The sequence below is a fragment of the Globicephala melas genome, chromosome 1 (assembly GCF_963455315.2).
Source record: "Globicephala melas chromosome 1, mGloMel1.2, whole genome shotgun sequence".
Classification (NCBI taxonomy): domain Eukaryota; kingdom Metazoa; phylum Chordata; class Mammalia; order Artiodactyla; family Delphinidae; genus Globicephala; species Globicephala melas.
The window spans coordinates 149,630,680-149,651,249 of NC_083314.1; the positions used below are offsets into that span (position 1 = coordinate 149,630,680).

The 20,570-nt window shown below is 56.9% G+C and overlaps 1 protein-coding gene across 2 annotated transcripts; it reads right to left on the reverse strand.

Moving 5' to 3' along the window:
- Positions 1-14,733: 14,733 nt before the first annotated feature.
- DMBX1 (diencephalon/mesencephalon homeobox 1) lies at positions 14,734-20,084 on the reverse strand. 2 transcript variants are annotated; one of them, XM_030870388.1, is made up of 4 exons: positions 19,933-20,084; positions 16,783-16,978; positions 16,153-16,501; positions 14,734-15,188 (listed from the first exon to the last, which is right to left on the reverse strand). In XM_030870388.1, the coding sequence occupies exons 1-4, from the start codon at positions 20,082-20,084 to the stop codon at positions 14,734-14,736; spliced, it is 1,152 nt and encodes a 383-aa protein (XP_030726248.1). The 2 variants fall into 2 exon arrangements, with proteins under 2 accessions (XP_030726248.1, XP_030726249.1); XM_030870389.2 differs by having other exon boundaries at positions 16,783-16,961; positions 19,931-20,084.
- Between the last annotated feature and the right edge of the window lie 486 nt (positions 20,085-20,570).

Here is a 20,570-nt window from a genome sequence, read left to right on the forward strand (position 1 = left end):
CTTGGCTTCCATGTGTCAGACCAAGAAAGAAGGGCTGTAGAGACAAGGGTGGGAGATGAAGTTGGAGAAGGGGGGAGCGGGCGTCGTGCTCAGCTCCTGTAAAGCTTAGTAAGCAGGGTGAGGAGCTGGGGTTTTATTCTCCGTAAGATGGGAGCCACTGGCGGGTTTTAAGCAGGGAAGTGACATGATCTGATTTATGATTGCACAGCTCGCTCTGCCTGCTATGTGGAAAATAGATGTTGAGAGACACAAGGGAAAAGAGGGGCCAGGTTGGGAGGTCGTTGCAGTGGGAAACGCTGGGAGTCAGGACCGGAGCTGTGGCTGTGAGCTGGGCCGATTCGACACCCATTTTTGAGGTCTCCCTGTCAGGGGAGTTTAAGGGAGTGAAAGAGAGGAATCTTGAAGGAAGTTCTAGAATTTTGGTTTGAGCAGCTGGGTATATGGTGGAGGAAAAGCAAGGACTGTTGCCATATGAAAGGTCTGTAAACCCAGTGGAGCTGTCCTGTAGGAGCTGGAGCCGCAGGCCCGAGTTCCAGATGGAGAGCCCTGGGGAGGCAGATGCAGAAGCCACTGACCTGTGGGTGGTGGTGAAGCCACGAGTCCAGATGAGGCGTATGAGGAGAGATGAAGACCAGGAACCAGAACCTAGAGTAGTCCAACCTCTGACTCTTAGAGGAAAGAAGGGACTTGAAGTTGCCCAGTTCTGAATCTCACCTAAACTTCTGCTGATGCCAGTGCCTTTCTGATGAGGTCTGTGCACTAGGAGTCAGGGATCAGGGAGAAGTGAGTAGAATGTGAGCTCGAAGAGGTTGGGACTTTTGGCTTATTCACAGCTGTGCACTCAGTGCCTACCTGGCACAAGGTAGGTGCCCCATAAATATTTGTCGAACGACTGAATGAGTAAAGAGTGTGAATGTTATCACACAGCTAAGGTTCTGGGCCTCCGGAAACAGGGATTTATCAAGATGCCTGATTCTGGACAGGAAGGGAGAAAAGCTCCTTATGCGTGTGGGAGTTCTCCTGGCCAATTCCTGTTTTCTGCTTTGTGTGTGTGGGGGGGGGTGACACAGGAATACAGATCTGGCTAGATGAGCATTAATGGATGTACCTGAGAGCGAGGCTCCCCTGCATAGGAGACGGCCAGCTGGATGGGCTAAGACTGAGGAAACCGGCACTGCTAGGGAGTGCCACCAGAGGGCACCCTGGGCACATGACAGGGGATAGAGGTGACAGCCCAGCCAGACTGCACAACTTTGCCTTTTCCTCTTCTGAGGAGGTGGGGAGTAGGGAGTTGGGTGTGCATGAAGGGGTGGGTGTTAAAGTCACCCAGATTCACTAAGTGACACCTCCAACCCTGGAACCTGAGCTTACGACAGAGGGAGGCCTGGTGCTGGACACAGACATCCTTTATCAAGGACACAGGTGAGTCCTGGGTCTGGTCCTGGACTGAGCCCTCACTCTGATTTTAGACTAAGTCCCGACCTGAGCTTGGTCCTGACCACATTCGGAGCCTTGACCCTGCCTGGGCCACACAGTGAACCCTGACCCTGATCTTAGACTGAGTTCTGACTTGAACCCTGACCTTTACCAAAAATTGAACCCTGATCTGGGCACAGACTGAGTCTTGGTCATGGACAAACATTAAGCCCTTATTCTGGGCACAGACAGCCCTGACCTTGATGCATGCACTAAGGCCTGATTCTAGTAACAGGTTGAGCCTGACGCTGGTCACAGAGCCCTGAATCTGGTCCCAACCTGAACTCTGACCCTAATCAATACACTGAATGCTGACCCTGAACTAAGACAGATTTCATCATGATCACGGACTGAGCCTTGATCCCGAAGACTGGCTCCCACACACCCCATTGACTACAGGACCTTCCAGATGAGGTTCCCAGGCCAGGCTTCAGCCCCAGAACGAAGTAACTTCTGGAAACACTTTGGAAGGGGAAAGAAGGAATTCTGGGTCTCTGAATGGTCTGGAAACTCCTAGACATTGCATCCCTGAGGATGCAGAGGCCAGACAGAGAAAGGCCGGTTCTAGGCTGTCCGGGACATGAGGGACGAAGGACAGCTGGGCCTTCTCCAGATACCCCTGGAGCTCCGGTGAGGCCTGCCCGCCTGCCTGTGCGTCTGGGGGCCTCCAGCCTGGGCGCCTCTTCCATCTGCACTTCTGACTCCCGCTAAAACCTGGGCAAGTCCCTTCCACTCACTGGGCTGTGCCCCACCCCTCGTTACCTTTCAGGGCAAAAGGAAGAAGGTGACCAGGTCATGACTGAGGGCCCCGTGTCCCCACCGTGTACCCTGGCAGGAAGAGAAGCCCCCTCGCTCTGGCCGGTCACTGCAGACAAGCAAGAGAAAGTGAATCACGCTCAAGGCAGCTCCAGCCAGGCCTCAGCCTCAGGTTGGCAGTGGTGGGTGAGACAGGAGCAGGGAGGCGGGAAGGAGGAGTCCCGGAGGTCCCCGTACCCTCCCGGGGTCTGGTGTGTGTGTGAGGACAGGCAGGTCCGCGAGGCACCACGCAGCCCCTCCGCAGGGCACACTGCCCAGGTCAGGGCCGGCCCGGGGAGCCTCGGCCCTGCGGGGCCCGAGCGGGCCCCTGCCAGGCCCTCCCCAGGCTCACCTTGGGCGGCACTGGCGCGGGCGTGGGGACCGAGCCAGGCGGGAGCCGGGGCGGGGGAGGGGCGGCTCGAGTCAAAAACGCTGACGCCGAAGACAATGAGCTCTCCCAGGCTGAGGCAACTCATTTGGTCCCGGCCACGCTTTATTAAATTCTCATAAACCTGTCAGGGGGGACAGGGCTCGCTTCAGTTTACCTCATTAGCCCGACACAATGACAGTGGGGGGGGGGTGGCGGGGGGTGGCGGCAAGGGGAGGCCCGCGCTCAGCTCTGAGAACCGAGCCAGCCGGGAAGATAATTGAATTAAGTGGCTTTTGTTAATGGTTTTTAAGACTCCGAAGTGTAAATAACATTTAGGGGCTTTCTTTTAACGGGGCTGGGGTTTCAGAGACCCGGGGAGCTTAGGGGAGGCCCAGCCCAGGTCCCTGCCCCTCTGCCCCGACCCCAGCGGAGCTTGGGAGGGGCGACCCGCCGGGGCTGCCCCGGGATGCGGCGAAGTTACGCTGCGAGGAGCGAGGGGAGGGGCCAAAGAAGGTGCGACAACTTCCTGGTGGGGCTTTGAATAGAGACGGGGAGAGAGGGGGGCCGCGATCTCGAGCGGGCGGAGAGGCAGGGGCTGCCGGTGGTGAGCTGCCCAGGCCTGCAATGCCACCATTGGACAGAATGGCCAGGGCTATCCCTGGGGTGCTACTGGAGGCGTGGACTGTGAGGGTCAGGGGACCTGGCCTTCTGGGGGTGTGGGGCGGAGTAGTGTTCATTCCTCGCTGCGAGGGCAGCGGGACTAGGCGGTTATGGCTGTATTGCTTATGGCCGCTGGGAGGGGCCCCCCGGGAAAGAGTGGGAGCCCCTTCACAGGACATGTGGGAAGGCTGTGGTGGCCGGTGGACTAGACCCCAGGTTTCCTGAAGGAGACTGGACTTGAACTGAGCTATAAGAGAACCTGCAGATAGGGGTGCGGAGTTCACGTCTCTGGGGGCACAGGGCCTGGGCAGCTGCATTCCAGGGAACAGGGCCATGGAAAAGCTGCTTGGAAAGCTGTCCCCTGGCTGTCCTCAGTCACAGCTTCTCCCTCTCTGCAGACAGAACCAGGTCCAGGAGCTGATGGGGCTGGAGGCGAAGGGCTCTGGGCTAGGTCCCAAGGGGCTGGAGGGGGGGCGGGGCTTGCCCTAGGCCAGCCCACAAAGGGTTAAGGCATTAATCGCCCTTGCGTGCGACAAAGGGAAGTGAGTTTTCTGATCCAGAAAGGATCAGTCCCTGGGACGCCCCATCAGGCCCTTCAGCGTGAAATTACACCCCAGCGGGGGTGCTCCCCTCCCCCACACACACACTACCCGCCTAGGCCTGGCACAGGATTAGGGCCTGGAGTCATCAGCTTAATAGATCCCACCCCCCCCACCCCTTCTCCCCCAGAGCCTTCAGTGGAGCCTTCAGTGGAGCCTCCAGGCCTGCACCAGGCTGTCTGTCGATCTGATCTGTCTGATCCTCTCTGGCCTCACTCTCGGTCTCCTCCTTCCATCCGTCTCCTCAGCTGCACCCTGACCCCACTCTCTATTTGAGTTTCTTCATAACCTTTAATCAGCACCCCAAACATATTTGTTTCAGCACCTATCTACCTGTTGTCTGTCTCCCCACCAGCAATGAGTGCCTTGGGAGCAGGGACAGTCTCGTTCAGCACTGCATCTCCAGTTCCCAGGCTGTGTCTGGCACATAGATGGTGCTCAGTAAACATTAGTTGACTGAGGCCCCTCCCAACCACCTCACAAAGACTGGTGGCGGGTGGTCCCTAAAGTGTGGGCACTGGGACTCAAGACTGAGAGGAGGGAGCTAAAGCCTGTGCCAAGACAGGGCCACATCCTCAGGAAGAGAAGAGACAGGAAGAGACAGGGACTGGGCTACAGCCTCAGCCTCAGGCCCAGCCTCATCTCTAAAGGAGAAGGGCGAGGTCCTGCATGGCCAAGGGGTGCTCACTGGTCCTTGGGCACCATCCCTGGACACCCCTTCATCCCACTTCCTTGGGCAGCTGCTGGGCCTTTGCCACGAGTGCCTCCAAGCCCCGTCTGCACCCACAGCGGGTCATGTGGTCCAGCATGGGGAGAGGCCCTGGGTGGAACAACTGAGGAAACTGGGGGGTGAATATCACACAGAAGAGAAAACTCAGCAGGACATTCAGAAAGCAAGGCCGTCCAAGGCAGGCGGGTGGCCTGAATAGACTACCCTCCAACCTCTACACAGGAAACAGAGGCCCAGAAAAGGCCAGGGCTTGCCCAGGGCCACAGAGCAAGGCCAGACAGGAACCGGGCTCCCAGGGTCCCAGGCAGAGCCCGCCGCTCACGCTGCACCTCCAGTTCAGTTAGACAGGTGCAGTATTGGTTCCACAACAACTCTGAGCCTGGCTCTGCCCGTGCCAAGTCCTGCTCAGGGAGCTCCATCTGGGTGATCCTGGATGGCCAAGAGGGGTCAAGAGAGGGAGGGGCTGAGTGATCAGGCGAGGCTTCCTGGCGAGGGTGCGTATGGATGGGTTCTGAAGAGTGAACAGGCTTTCCCCAGAAGGCCTGATCAGCAAGAGCAGACAGGTGGGAAGGGGCACAGTGAGTGCGGGAGGTGCCACGTGGTCCAGTTTGGTTGGACGTCCCAGAACAGTGTGAATAGATGTCTCCTGTGTGCACACCACCCCCACCCCCCAGGCCAGGCCTGATGAGGAGGAGGCAGGTTTCAGCTCAAATGAGGAAGAACTTCCCGGTCAGACCTGGAGCAGGCTGCCCAGCAAGGTAATGAGCTTCCCATCCCTGTGGGTTTGTGGCAGGGGCTGGGTGTTAGTGACTCCTGCCCAAATGGGGACTGAACTGGAGGGCCCCTGAGGATGTCTGTTCTGAGAACCTGTAGCAGGAATCCCCAGGCCATCCACACACCAGGCCCTCCAGTAGGCCACCGCCAGCCCACACTTGTCCATTCGCTTGGGCTTAGTGGGATCCTGGCAGCTAGAACAGGAGAAAGGGAGAGGAAAAGACAGGCAGAAAGACTCCTTTTGCAGGTCTGGCTACTCCAGGTCCTGCCTGTATACCTGGAGCTTCCACCCAGTGCAGTCAGGGGCTTCAGTCGAAGCCCAACTTAAACACAGGGACTGAGGCCCAGAGAGGGACTTCTCCCATGTCCCACAGTCCGAGAGGCAGGTCGGAGCTTGCTGGCTGCACAGTCTCTCTCTCGGTGGCTTACCAAGAGCAGACTGAAGGTAAGTCTGAATGAGGCAAGCCTCTCGGGCATCTTGTCGGCCCTGCCTCCAGAGGGTCCGTGTGTGCTGGGGAGGGACCCCAGGGCCGAGGATGCCCTGCACCTGCTAAAAGAACCCAAACTCCCTTTCATCTCTCCCATGTTGTCAAGCATCCACCTCAGCCTAGCCTACCTTGTTCCTGAGGCACTAGGGCTCCTGTTTCTTGGAGCTCTCTCCTCCGGGAAAATCTTAAGGTAAGAAAGTGTTCCCGCCCTCCTGGCTGCCCAGCACATCTGTGTGGAGGTGAGGGATGGATGGGCTGAACTCTGAAGGACCCAGGCTTCCAGGTCTGCAGCCGCTCAGGTGGGGACGGCAACAAAGAGCAGCTTTGTAAGCACATGCTCACACTCACACGCACCCGCACACGCCCCACACGAGCTCTTTCCAAGAATGGCTCTTCAAACCTGGTTGCCGAGATAAAGGAACCACTGGGCAGTCAGTCCCTAGGAGGAAGTATCGCTCCCGTGGCCTTTGTTGTTCAAAGGGCTTTGCAAAATCTCCAGAATCCTCTTGGAAAGGATCCCAGGCTGGGGTGGCGAGTTCCCCACAGCTGGGGACTTAGGTGAGGATGGCACGGCCTCCCCAGCCTGGCAGGGGGAGGAGCACCCCCAGGGGGCCAGGCTTAGAATCAGCAGCAGCTGTGGCAGCGGTTTAATCCTCCGCTTCCATTATTAGCTCACTGGATTCCCACGGGCTGGGGGGTAGACAGAGATCTCCCCATTTTACAGATGATAAAACAGAGGTTCACAGAAGCCTAGCAGCTTATTAAAACAGCCCCACAGTGAGTCACTGCTAGAAATGAAATTGACTTGGTACCAGTGACAGACTTAGCTCAGCCCTGCCCCAAATTGAGCTCTGCCCTGGCCCCATTCTGAGCCCCAACTCTGACCTCTAATTGAGCTGTGATTTGCCCTAGACTGAGCCCTACCCCTGGCCCCAAATGATCCCTGATTCCAGCCACACACAAAGCTTTGACCCTGGCCCCATTCTGAGCCCCACCTCTGTCCCCTAACCGACGTGCCCCGGGCTGATCCCTGATTCTAGCCTCAGACTTATTCCTGGCCCTGTTCCAGACCAATCCCTGATCCTTGCCTCAGATTGCCTCTCCTGTTAACTGTAAACCTCACGAGGTTAGAGACCTGTGCTCCCCATTCACTGCTGCTACTTCACATTCATGTATGTGTGATTATTCGAGTAATCTCTGTTTTACCCACTAGACAATCATAGGGCCAGTCTAGTTTTGTTCGCCAGCACTTATAAGAATGTAATCATAGCAATAATAACAAGTATTTATTGAGTATTTACTAAATGCCAGGCTTTGTGCTAAGTGTCTTACAGATGTTATTTAAACCTCACAAAGAACCCCGAAGTCAGTGTTATCATTAGGCTGTTTTACAGATGAGGACACTGAACCCCGAGATCGCACTAGGAGGAGGTATATAGAAGTGTAGTATATGCTTAGTAGTTCCCTCCACCCATCACACTCAGCTGCCTGGTGAGGGATGGGGGTGGACAGGGAAGGCTCAGCTGTAAGACGAAGCAGAGGCATTCAGGCAGGTGGGAGAAGTTGAGAGCTTTCTGGAGACTCGGAGTTTCTAAAGCCTCAGCAGGGCCGAGTGAGTCAGACTGAGGGAGATTGTGATGAGGGCGTGAGAGCCGCTCCACAATTGGTGGAGTCCAGGGCAATATGAAAATGCAGGGTCCTTTGTTTAAAAGTTAAGGATTTGGGGGCTTCCCTGGTGGCGCAGTGGTTGAGAGTCCGCCTGCCGATGCAGGGGACACGGGTTCGTGCCCCGGTCCGGGAGGATCCCACATGCCGCGGAGCGGCTGGGCCCGTGAGCCATGGCCGCTGGGCCTGCGCGTCTGGAGCCTGTGCTCCGCAACGGGAGAGGCCACAGCAGTGAGAGGCCCGCGTACCGCAAAAAAAAAAAAAAAAAAGTTAAGGATTTTGAAATGGAGACATCAGAACAATACAGGGCTTGAGCCCAGGGGCCTATGTCTCCCCAAGGTGTCCTCAAGAGAGCAGATGGTGTGTGAGGATGGATGCATGGAGTCAGGGAACAAGGGTGTTAAACGGCAGCTCGGGCCCGGGTCTGACTCTCGTGTGGGTATCTGGGCAGTGTCTTCAGCAGGCCCAGGGCAGCAATCGTGGAGTATCTCCAAGCACCAAGCTGGCAGTGTGGCTTGGAGGCCTGTGTGTAGGGGGGAGTTGGAGCCACTATCCCAGCGTTGGGGGGATGCTGTCTGGAGTGTAAGCCAGGAAGAGTGCACATCTGGGAGTGGGGCAAGTGTGCAACCTCCAGGCGAGGCTGAGGGCTTGTATGGGTGGTGTGTGCAAGCGTAGCAGAGACAGACACACAGACACCCTGAGACTGTGTGGTGCAATGCAGAAGTCAGCACATCCCGTGTGTATCACACAGAGGATACGTGTGTGAGTGTGTGTGTGGTTGTGAGCGGGGGAGGGTACGAGTGTCCCTGGGAGTTGGGAGTGTGTGTGTGACTGTGGGTGAGAATGTATGCAGATCCCCACCTGACCTCCTGGGGCTGGCCCTGTCCCCGTTAGGAGGGGATCCCAGGGGGAGATATCTCCCAGCCTGCCAGCCCCCAGGCCTTGGAGGGGCCAGGTCCCCTCTGGGAGACCTTCCTGCCTGCATAGGGTGAGCAGAGCTGCACAGCCGCCTCCTAGGCTGCCCGGGTGATCCTGGGCCAGTGGTGTCAGGTTCCTGGTGCCGGGCCCTCCCTCTGCAGCCCTCTGAGGGCCTTTGTTGGAAGTTCAGACAAACTTGTCAGGGGGGTGGGCAGGAGGCTGCCTCCTAATCCGCTTTCCCAGAAGGGAGCAGAGAATGAGAGATGGGGTGGGGTGGGGGTGGGGGAGCTCCAAGCCCGGCAGCTCTGTAGGAAACGGGGGAGGGGCGGACCCCACCCCGCCCCGCCCTAAAGGGGTCCATCCCCCAGGACCCTCTCAGATGGTGCCCCTTCCACAGGGCCCCCAAAGAACCCTGGACCGAAGGAAAACACGGGCCAAGGTCTAAGGAAATGAGGATTCAGGGAGAAGCTCCAGGGAGCCCCATGCCTTTCTCATCGCACCCACCGTGGGCTGTCTGAGCACCTACTGCGTGCCGGGCACAGGCCACTCAGCCCCTCGGCCTCCTCCAGACCCTTCTCCTCTTGGTCTCACCTAAGCCTCCCAGGAAGCAGGCTGGACATAGTTAATGATTCCCAGCCAACAGAAAAGGAAACTAAGGACTAGAAAGGGGCAGTTATTTGCCCAAAGTCACCAGCAAGCCAGGAGCAGCTTGTCCCAACTCCATAACAGAATTTTCTTTGCTTTGTAGTCAGTGTTTCCCTGAGGTCCCATCCTCAGAGTCCCCTGTGTGATCTTACTTAGTGACGTGGTTTCATTCTCTATCTCTGTTGACAACCACCAAGGTGAAGTGCATGGATTCTGAGGTTAGCCAGGTTCATACCTTGGTTTGCCCAATACTTAGCTGTGTGGTCATGGGCAAGTTATTTAACCTCTCTGCGCCTCAGTTTCTTTATCTGTTAAATGGGGATAATAATACCACATAGAGTTATGTGAGTATTAAATGACAATATCTGTGAGGTGCCAGTCACGGAGAAAGTGTTACGTAAGTACTTATTAAATAAAGTCTAAGCAGCGCAGACAGACCCCTCTTTTGTGCCCTGATCTAGTACATCCCAACATCTTCCCTTGAATAAATTAAAGGTGCCCCAAAGACCAGTCTAACTCGGGCTCATTCCCCTCACCCCAGCCCAAGGGTCCCCATCCACCAAGCCAGAGACTCAGGAGCACCCTTGACCCCTCCTAAACCTGCAGTAACCATAGTAATTCGACTTCCTTCCTCCCACCCCTCCTCCCCTAGTCCACATTGATGTCACCCTCCTCCCACCAGGATGTGACAGTGGCCTCCTCTCTGGTTTCCTTACCTCCTCCTGAGCCACCATGCAGCAAAGGTATGGGGGGTTGGGATTTTCTAAGATGCAAATCTGATCACCCCACTCCCCCACTGGGTGGGAATAGCTCCCAACGCCCCTTGGGCTTGAGTCCGAGCTCCCAGCTTTCCTTTCCCTCCTCAGCCCCTGACACTACCCCACACCGTTCTCAAGCCCCACCTGGACAGGCCCTGGCTCCCCCAGGGCTCGGGGCTCACCAGCTGGCGGTCCTGCAGCTCTGTGTGTGCTGTGCCTCCCAGGATACTCTTCTCTCTTGCCCTCCTGGTGAACACTGGACCTATGGGACTCAGCTCAAAAGTCTCCCTCCCAAGGGGCCTTCCTGACCTCCCTGGGCTGAGCTAGGGACCCCTCCTCTGAACTCCCATGGTTCTCTATTTTTTGAACCCCAAGTAACCCTGTTTTATACTGTCTTTTTTTTTTTTTTTTTTTTGTACTGTCTTAAGAAAAGGAACCATGTTTTCCTTACTCGTTTCTATGTGCCCAGCACAGGGCCAGGCATACAGCAGGTGCTCAGTAAGTGCTGAGTGCATGAGTGATTTGAACTGCAGAGTTCCCAGGGTGCCCTCTCCACCAGGGAAGGTGTATACCTGGGGCAGAGGTATGTAGGGGCAGGCAGGGCTCCGGTCCAGGAGGGGCAGTAGGAGATTTGGGGCAGACATTTGATCAGCCAGCCCCTCCCAGGGAGGTGGGAAGGCAAGGTGAAGTGGGTGCTCCCCGCCCTGATCCTCAGCCCCACTGGGGAGAGAGGAATGTGCCTCCTAGGGTCCAGCTTCGACCTGGGAAATGGGGGGGTCAGGGCCCCATGGGTCCCTCTGGCCTGAGGCGCCTTCCCTGGGAAGCCCAGGAAGCAGCTCCCTGCACACCAGTCAGGTCTGCTGGTGTTCTCCTTCCAGGAAACCCCCGGAGGGGACTCTCACCCCCAAACCCCAACCCCGAGCCTGCACCACCCCTTCTGGCTCAGGGGCCCTGTGCAGACCCTCTGTGCAGAACCCCAGGGAAGGGCCGTGACGGCTGAGTAGGGGAAATTGCCAGTCGTCTTTTTCTTAAAAGGAGGAGCTTCATACATCTCCAATCCATCCGGCACCGCAGCAGAGTCCCTCCTCCTCCTCTGCTTCCTCACCTCTGAGGACAAAGGGCTCCCTCCCTCCCAAAGCTGCCTATCCCACTGGAGAATCCCATTGGAGAACAGTTCTGGCTTTAGATCCAGTGTGCCCTCCTGTCATTCCCACAGAACCCCCGCCCCTCTCTGTCCGACATATCCATCCCCCAGACTACCCCAATACCCTCAGCTGGCCCTAGCCCCCAGCTGCCCTGCCACACGGGCCTGGGCGAGGACCAAGCCGCCCAGAGAAGACGGTGGAACCCTTCCCCGCCCTGGTCCCTCTGCTCCCCATGACCTCCCCAGAGTGGCACACCAGCCACAGACTGGTGAGGGCCCTGGAGGGAGCTAGACCACCGTGACCACTGGCCACAGCGCTGGATCACCGTGAGCAGACCTTGAGGCAGACGACATCTGCTCAGCCCACCATGGGCATCTCTGGGAATGAACCTGGACCGAGGGCTGTGCTGCCAGATTCTCTTTTATTAGCCAAGTAGGACAAAGAACAGGTCACAACGTCACAGGAAGTCAGACAGACAGACGGAGGGATACACGGGACAGAGTGTCATGCTGTACTACGCAGGGGGTGGAGCTGGGGAGGGGCATTTGAGTCTTGTTTTTTCAACTAACAGAATAAATAAATACGGTACACAGTGGTTCTGCCACGGGCTGGCACGACCTCTAAGCACAAAAGGTCACAAAACAGCTGGTTTGGAAAGCAGTCTGTACAGCCCGCTGCTGCGGAGTCGGGGTGGGGGCCCAGGCCCCTGGATCATGCTCTGGGGAAGTGAGGAAGCAGGGAAATGGAGACCTCCAACAGGAGGGAGAGGAGAGGAATGAGGCCTTCCTGGAAGGAACAGTCAGAGCCTCTGGCTCTCAGCCTTGAGATGACCAGGCCAACCTGGGCGAGACTTCAGCCTCAGTCTCAGGTGTGCTGGGCCCACCCCAAGCTGACAGGAGATGCAGGGTACGGCTTACAAGTACTCTCCCCTCTTGCTCTCTAGCTGCTTTCAGTCACTGAGGCTGGTCCCCTAAGCTACGCTGAGACTTGCCCGGGGAAGGGGACCACATATACTTTCCTTGCCTTCTCTGGGCTGGTGGAATTGGGTCAATTGAATGAGGAAGTATTGACAAAGCTCTGAGGGAAGCTGGGCTGAGCCAGAGGTGGGCCTGGTTCTGCCATAATAGAACATGACTCTGGGGTGGACTTGCTCCTTGGGAAGTCAGGGGAGGCTTCCTGGAGGAGGTGGTAATGTCTAGAGCTATTGGATTCCAAGGTCCAGTGACAGTCATTTGCCTCCAGGGACAGGCAAAAAGCTTCAGTCCCCATGCCTGGGCTAGATGAGATTGCTTTCATTTCGGAAACAGAACTTCCTGGAGCTGATCCCAGAGGATAAACCAGAAATCCCTATTGTCTCCTAGAGTCTCTGCTACCCTCCTGTCTCCCTGCCCAAGTCTCTCCTCTGATCTCCTGTGGCTGTTGGATTCACCTTCCAAATCTCAGATACCTGATCCTGGCTCAACTGATCCCCCTGTTCAGAAACCCTCACCTGCCTGCCTTGGTCCCTGCCACATCCAGGTGAGATACTGGATTCAGGACCCTCAGCCCCACCTCTCATGAAGCCAGCCACCATTTCCCCATCACCCACAAAGTCTCACTCCACTGCTTTGTTCAAACAGCTTTCTTGGCCCAAGCTACCATCCCCCTCACTTTGCTCCCATCCAAAGCCTTCTCCATCTGCCCTAGGCCAGACGAACTCCCCAAGGGTCATGGGCATCAACTACTCTGCAAAGCAATCCTGCCAGTAGACCCCCCTCTCTTACCACTGGGAGAGGAGGTAAGCCTTAGGAATCTTTACCCTGGTTTTCAGATCCAACTTCCCTAAGCAGGGTGTGGAGGCTTCAGTGGTGAGCTGCACAGGGTTGGGCATCATGACCCAGAATCTGTGCAAGCCATTTCCCTCCCCTTACCCTGAGCCCCTGAGACCATGTGAAGGCTTAGAGATGGGGGGACCACAGAAGCTGGACTAAAACTCAAGAACAACAGGATCCAATCCAGATTGTCTCAACTTGAAAGGACCCATTATACTTACTGGGGCAACTGAGATGCAGAGACTGGAGAGGAGAGGTTGTGCGTGTGACACCCACTGCTCCACAGCAAGGCAACAGTCATTTTCTAATTCATACATTGTGTTTTTGAGAGCCTTTTCGTGGTTGTTATTAATTTAACTAAAAACTTCTGCCCCGCAAGGTTGTAAGCACAGACGTGCAGAATGTTAGAGCCGGACAGGACATTACAGGCCATCTAATCCAGGTGGAGAAACGGGCCCAGAGAGGCTACGGGCTGACTCAAGGTCACTCCACCCGGAGAGGGAGTCTGCTGGGCTGGGTTCCTGGCCATAAGCAGGAGCATACCTTTCTGAGCCAGTGACTAACTGGACAGAGCCCTTACTTCGACAGTTGGCTCTGGGACAGGATGCCAGCAGAAGCCTGAGACTCCGCACTGCTGCATGGTTTGCGCTTACCGTGATCAGGAGCTGGAGTCCGACCTTCCCTCCTGGCTTAGCCACATCCCTGCCCTGCACACTAACTGCAGAACCTGGAGGCCCAGGGCGTGGGACCGCATTCCTCTGAAGACACTTCTCTGAGAGCACCCATTCCCTGCTGCCTCCCTCCACCCAGGGAAGTCTCACCGAAGAGAGGTCTGGAGCCCTGTGGTCAGGCCTGGATGAACGCCGTGGCAGCCGGAGATGCTGCCTTGCCGTTTTGCTGCCTGCCCCAGTCTGACTCCTGCCTCCACTCCCTTCCTCCTCAATCAGGGGTATGGGGGGGGCCTCAAAGCTAGAAGAGAGAAGAGAACATGCCCTTCTAGAATCTGGGCTGGTGGGGGGGGGGTAATTTAGTGCCCCCTACTGCCTGAAGCTCCAGTGGTTCCAGGGTCTCCAGCGAGGACCGTATCACCTCTACTGGGGATGCAAAGAAACAGCTGCCTCAAGAGGGTGCCGGCGGGGAGGAGACAGGCAGGGAAGAAGCAAAAGGAGAGGAACAGGAAGAAGCAAAATTACTGAAACTAAAAAGCCACAACCCCAAACAAAGCATAGCTTGGGAATTGACAACACCAACACAGCCAGCCAAAGAAAGAAAGCGGGGGCAGGGAGGAGAGACATGGGGGAAGATCCAGAGTGGGGAAAACAGAGGCTGGGGAGAGACGGGGTGGGGAACTGGATAGAGACAGGGAGAGAGCGGGCAGGGAAGAAGGAAAGGGGAGACAGAGAGACAGAGAGAAGGGAAGGCCAGAGTGAGATGTGGAAGCTGCAGGTGGAGGCGGGAGCAGCAGAGGAGAAGAGATGGAGCAGGGCAGGGGGCCTGGGGCAGGCAGGTGCCTGAAAATATAGCTTTATATATCTCACATTCCACACACAAACTTACTAGGGACAGAAGGGGAGGAAGGGAGGGATGGGAGGGAGGCAGGGATCTAGCCAGCTGAGAGCCTCTCACTCCCCGAGGAAAGCTGGGGGCACCAGCCTCTCACCTCCTCCTCATTCAGCCTCCGTGGGATCCAAGCAGGGCCATGCAGAGGGCAGGGCGTAGGTGTGGGCTTCACCGAGGGCTGGAGCTTTGGTGGGGGGAGGGGGAGAGGGGCAGGAAGCAGGACTCCAAGGCTCCCGGGATCCCTGGGCTCCTGGAGTTAACTCCCTGAGAGCCGTACTGGGTTAACCATGGGGCTGGGCTGGGGGCACCCAAGAGCCCTGGCGGGTGGGAGGCCAGCAGTCAGTTGGGCAGCGTATCGAGTCCCAGGGAGGCCGCGTGCTGCTTGGCCCGAAGCCGCAGGTTCTCGATGCTCGTGGTTTTACTGTTCAGGGCAGCCGAGGCAGGTGCCAGGCCTGCGGGGGGTGCGGGCAGCAGTGGAGACCCCCATACGCCCTGGTGGGCAGCAGCGGCCGCTGACAGCGACTGGTAGTAGGACTGGCAGTGCAGTGAGCCCAGAGGGGCCATGTTGACGCCCAGGTAGGGCACGGCGGCGGCGGCAGCCGCAGCAGCAGCAGGGGCCGGGCCCCCCACTTCGAAGGAAGAGTAGTGCACCAGGTTGTTGGTGGCGGCCATGTGCTGGCGGAATTGCTCCTGCAGACGGAAGAGGCTCAGCGGGGATGAGGAGTAAGAGTGGGAGGGGCCCAGGAGGCCGCCCCCGGGGGCTGCAGGGGCCAGGGCCAGGCTGCCCGGGGAATCTGCAAGCAGAGAACCAAGAATCGAGGACTCAGGACAGGGCACTGGTCTGCCAGGAGGGCTCCCTCGGCCTTGCCACCCCCTTGGAGCTGCAGACAAGACAAGGCTTTGGCTGAAACCATATCCACCCACGTCAGCCAGGGCTGAGCATCCCCCAGGATCCTGGGAGGGAGGGACCCAAGCTTCCTGGAGGAGCACCAGACTCTGGAAGGCCCCCAAGTCTGACTTCTTAGGGAGACTCCTTTTCTTTTTTCCTTTTTTTTTTTTTTGGTTGTTGTTTGGTTTTGGTGGGACAAAAGAGTTTTATTTACTCTTGAAATCGTCACAACAGAATCACAGATTGACACGGGGAATGGCTGAGCCATAAGCAAGTCAGGCAGTACAGAAATGTCCCACCCAAAGACTCCTTTTCTTCTCAAGGGCGGTCACCTCCCCTTCCCCTCTCCTGTCTGTGGCTCCCCTTCCCCTCCAGCTCTCAGCTCACAGCCCCATCCACTCCCTGCCTGAGCCCAGGGTTTGTGTCTGAGCTATGCCTCCTGCCAGAGCTCTGTTCCGTCAAAAACACAGCTCTGAGTCTCTGCTGCATGTGGGACTCTCTGGTACCCATATGGTACTCACCCAGTATGCACTGGTACATCTGTACTGGTTGTTAAAATACTGGAAAATTTCCATAATGGTTGATAAATAGCTTTTGCCCTGAGCTCCCCAAGTACCCCTCCCCTGCCACACAGCCTCTCCCCTGACCCCCTGAATTCCCTGGACCCTTCCAGGATTCAGCAACTAAAGGGTGACCACCTGGAACAGGCCTGCTATGGCCAAGTCCTTTCTCTGGGTCAGGTCCAGTGCCACCAAGGCTAACTCTATCACTGCTCTGACCCCCCTCGCCAGCCAGGCCCGCGTGCGACTAGACCTGCTTGTTCTCCCTCGGCTGGGCCCCGGCCCACCACAGCTGCTGCTGGGCCTCACCTGCCTTGGGGCTGCCCCTCTTGCAGCCCAGCCCCTTGCTCTCAGCCCCAGGGCTCTTCTCAGTTTTGGAACCCGCAGCCCCTGCCCGGGGGTCTTCCTCCCGGTCTGGCTGGTCTTCGGGGGCTGACTCGCTGGCCGACTGCTCGGATAGGCTCAGGTGAAGCTCAGCAGGGGGGTTGCCGCTGGGCAGGCTGGGGGGCTGGTCGGCCTCCAGCGGGGTGTCTGGAGTCGGGGCCTCAGTCTTTCCTTCCCCGTGGGAGCCCTCAGCCTCCTTCTGCTTCTGGAGCTGCTCTTTCTGCAGGCTGCGCTGCTTCTTCCGGAACTTGGCCCTGCGGTTCTTGAACCACACCTGGGAACAGGGCGAGGAGAGCAGGAGTGGGGGGGGAAGCAGCAGAGCTGAGGGGCAGGGTGCTCCCGGAGGGAGTGTGAGTGGCAAGGTTGCCCCCGCCCTGTAGCAAACACACACACACAATCCTTTCCAACCCGCCCTCCCTGTCGCTGAAGGCATTCGTGGAGACACCAGTTGCAGTGTGGCACCGAGGGCTAAAGTGCTGGCTCCTGGACAGCAGGAAGCCAGATCGATGGGCTGGTGCTTGCCTGCAAGGTCTAGCTAGAGGAGCTGGGTCCTACCTGTACCCGGGCCTCAGGTAGGTTGGTGCACATGGCCAGCCTCTCACGCATCACCACATCCGGGTAGTGAGTCTTCTGGAAGGTCTTTTCCAGGGCCTCGAGCTGCTGAGCCGTGAACGCCGTGCGGCTGCGACGCTGTTTGCGGTGCTGGGAGCCATAGCGGGCCTCCAAGATGATGTCTTGAAATGTACAGCCGTTGGAGGGCAAGGAGAGGGGGCCCATTTAATTATGGGAAATAGATTTTGAATCTTACCCTGCTCTGACCCACTGTGGTCCTGCCAGAGCTAGACCCTGGTCCTTTCCCCCTTGGAAACCCATCTCCTCTCCACGTGGCTGGATTTTCAAGATCGCTCCACCCCATCATTCACTATCAGGACCACTGAGGTCTAACTCATCTCTATGAATGGCTGTCAGGAATATGACTGAGGGGGATCTTGCTTATTTGGTTTGGGATGGGTGGGTAGGTAGGTGGGTGGGCATTGCCCTAAAATCCTTAAAGTCCCAGAATAATAAGGGTATAATATTCTGAGAGTACATGATGCTAATAATTTGGAAGTCCATGTCACAAAGCTTCTAATAGCCTATGACCCTTAGATTCTAGATACCAACAAAATACTGTCCCGACCATGAGAAGCCAGGCCATGACTTATCTGCAAGGTACACTCAGGAGAGGTCTGACTGAGGAGATGGAATTCACTGGCACTTGATCCTATGTCCTCTGGGTATGAATCTCATCGTCCCAGTTGGCCTGTGAATCTCTGATGGCAGGACCTGAGGCTCCTGCTCTTATGTCTCCTCAACAGAAAGCCTGGCTCTGGCAGGGCCCTCAGAACACAGGAAAGCCTTGTTGCGTGTGGTCTTGACCCTTCTAGCTGCTTCCTCCAGGAGGGAAGGACAAAGAGAGCAGGTACTAACCACCACAGGCTTGGAGGGGAGACAGGCCTGGTGGACCACAGATTCCACAGTCCTGCCCACGTGCTGGGAACATGAACCTCCCAGCATAGATGTCTGTCTGGGGTTGCTGTCTAGCCTCCAACCCTTCTGCTTGACCAGTCCCTGGAGGATGGACAGTTAACCTCTCTCTCCCCGCCTACCAACACCCATAAGTGGACCCTGGACTATCTATGCTGAAGGGAACCCGAGCTGTGTCAGCCTCTGCACAGGGCTGCCAAGGTCCTTCCCCTGCACTCCAGGGACTGGGGAGTCAACGCCACACTCTAAACGAGGAAGTAGGAGGCAACTGGGTATCCAGGAAGCCTCAGACTTTGGGCTGCTCCTTTTTCAGTGTAAAGAGGGAGCCCTGAACCTCTTACAAACTGGTACTGATCCCAGCCTGGACCGAGCCCTGAGCTCATGCTGGTCACGCTGCGGGAGGGGAAGGAGTGAGGACCCCTCTCAGTAGAACACTGGGTGTGGGAGCAGCAGCTCAGCCTTCTGCTGCTGGCTTCAGGGACTACAAAGGTGGGAGGTAGTCACAGCCTGGGACGCCAGGCTCTCTGTACCGTCAGCAAAACCTCCTGCTGGAAGGCGAGGCCTCCATACAAAGGCCCGCCTGGAGCTCATATCCCTCCTTCTCAAGATTAGAGAATTGGTGGGAGCACTGAATACTCCACTTCCTCTGTCCCCACCAGCAGAGGTGAGCCTCTGTCCCTGACTCTTCCTCTCTGAGCCCTGGAACATGGTAAGGATCAAATGTCACCACCAGCTTGGGCACAGGGAATTCACTCCAAACCAGAGAAGCAGCCACAGCCCGGGCAGGACTGCACCCACATCCCCATGCTGGACACTGATGACCACAATGCTGATCTACAGAAGGAGACCAGGGGCTCCATTTTGCCCACTGAGCCCTTCCCAGAGCCTGGCAGCATCTAAAGGAGTAGAAGCGGCCGCCTCACCCTCCCTGCCAGGCCGGAACCCCTACCCAGGCCTCGTATCCCAACCCATTTCTGTGCCTTTACTCACGCTAGTCCTCCTTCCTTGTCCTATTAAGGCCTGACTCCTGCTCCGTGGCCTCCAGGAAGCCCTCCCTGACTGCATCAGCTGATCATGCTTCTCTGGTCTGCCCCACCATTTGATCCTGGCCACATTCTTCCTGCCGTGCCCTCTCATGAGTCTCTGGGCACCTGGCCTCCCTGGGAGTGTCCTAAAGCTCTCTGAGGACCACCTGGCCCAGGGCCAGAGCAATTCACCAGCTGCTTGAGGTTTGGCCTGGGACAGCATGGGGCAGGTGGCTTCACCTCCCAGGAAATCACGTTCCCCACCTATGCCATCAAACCCTTCCCATGCTCACTGAGGGGCTGCCAGGGCAGGGCAAAAATCAGTTGAACTGGGAGAGGAGGGACCAGGCTGCAGCTCCCTCATGGGCACTTCCCCTGGGACCCGGGTAATAATTTCCTCTGAGCACCTACCAGTCCCTACTGAATACCTTGATTATGTTATCTCAAATAACATCCCAACCATCCTATGGGATGGGCACCACCATGTTCCCTTTTATAAAGGGGGAAGCTGAGGCTCAGAGAAGAGAGGTGAGTGGGCAGACCCTACAATGACTGCAAGTCTGTAACTTCAAAGCTCAGATTTTTAGCCATAATGTCACATTCTAATCTCCTACCCCAGCCCTGCCTAGAGTTAACCTCTCTGACCCTCCATTTCCTTGTCCATACAATGGAGATAATAGCCTCCCTTTACTGGAGTTGAATGGTTAGACGCACAGAGAGAGAGAGCGCGCCTCACACAGTGCCTGGCATACAATCAGTGATCAAAACATGGGAGCTGTTACAGATGGGACTCCCTGGGCACTCCAGCCACTTCCTAGCTGGAATGCTCTCGGCTAGTCCCTTACCTCCTACCTCAGTCTCTCCACCTGTGAGAGAGGCTAATGAATCCCTCCCTCACAGGGTGGTTAAGGGAATCTGAAGGCATAGGGCAGCTCCAGGGCCCAGCACAGTGCTGGCAAACAAGGGTGCTCTGGACACTCGCACACAGATTTTGAATTGACATCTCCCTGTGTTACTAAGTGACCTGGGTCTTCCTGAGTCTCCCAGAGTAAACGTTCCCAGTACTCCCTCCTGTCTTCACCTTCCAGAGTCTCTTCCCCCAGGTCTCTCCTCCAGGCCCCCCAGCCCCCGTCCCCACAAACGGCCCTTACCAGCCAGGCGCTCGGCCAGGGTGAGCGCGTGCACCGAGGGCCGGTAGTCGGGGGCATGCTGGGCCTGCTGGGCCGCCTGCTGGTGCAGGTTGTACATGGCGCTGAGCGAGTTCATGGCGTGCAACGAGTACCCGTTCACCCCGTAGTGCTGCATCGCGGCATGTGCCTGCAGACCAGGGAGAGGGAGGGGATGTGAGTGAGGCCATGCGGTCACACTCTACCCTGGCGGAGACACCACCCAAGGTCCGCACCTTGGATGCCCACCTCACCCCTGAGAGATTCTGCTTCCCCATCGGAAAGTGGCCTGCCTTGCCCACAGCTAAGAGCAAGAGGGCTCCTGCATGTATTTATTCATTCACCCACTCATTCATTGATTCACGCAGCAGGACTTGTGTAGGGTTTAGTGCTCTGGGCTCTGGAGTCAGCCTGCCTGGGCTGGAATCTCCACTCTGCCACCTGGGAGCTTTGTGGCTTTGAGTAAGTCACTTAACTTCTCTGACCCTCAGTTTCTCCACCTGCAAAATGGGGTTAGTAATAGTACTTATCTCATGTGGTTGCTGCATGGATTAAGAGAAGCCTTTACAATAGGGTCTGGCACGTAGCGTGTGCTCAAACATGTTAGTCATTGGGATTCATCAAT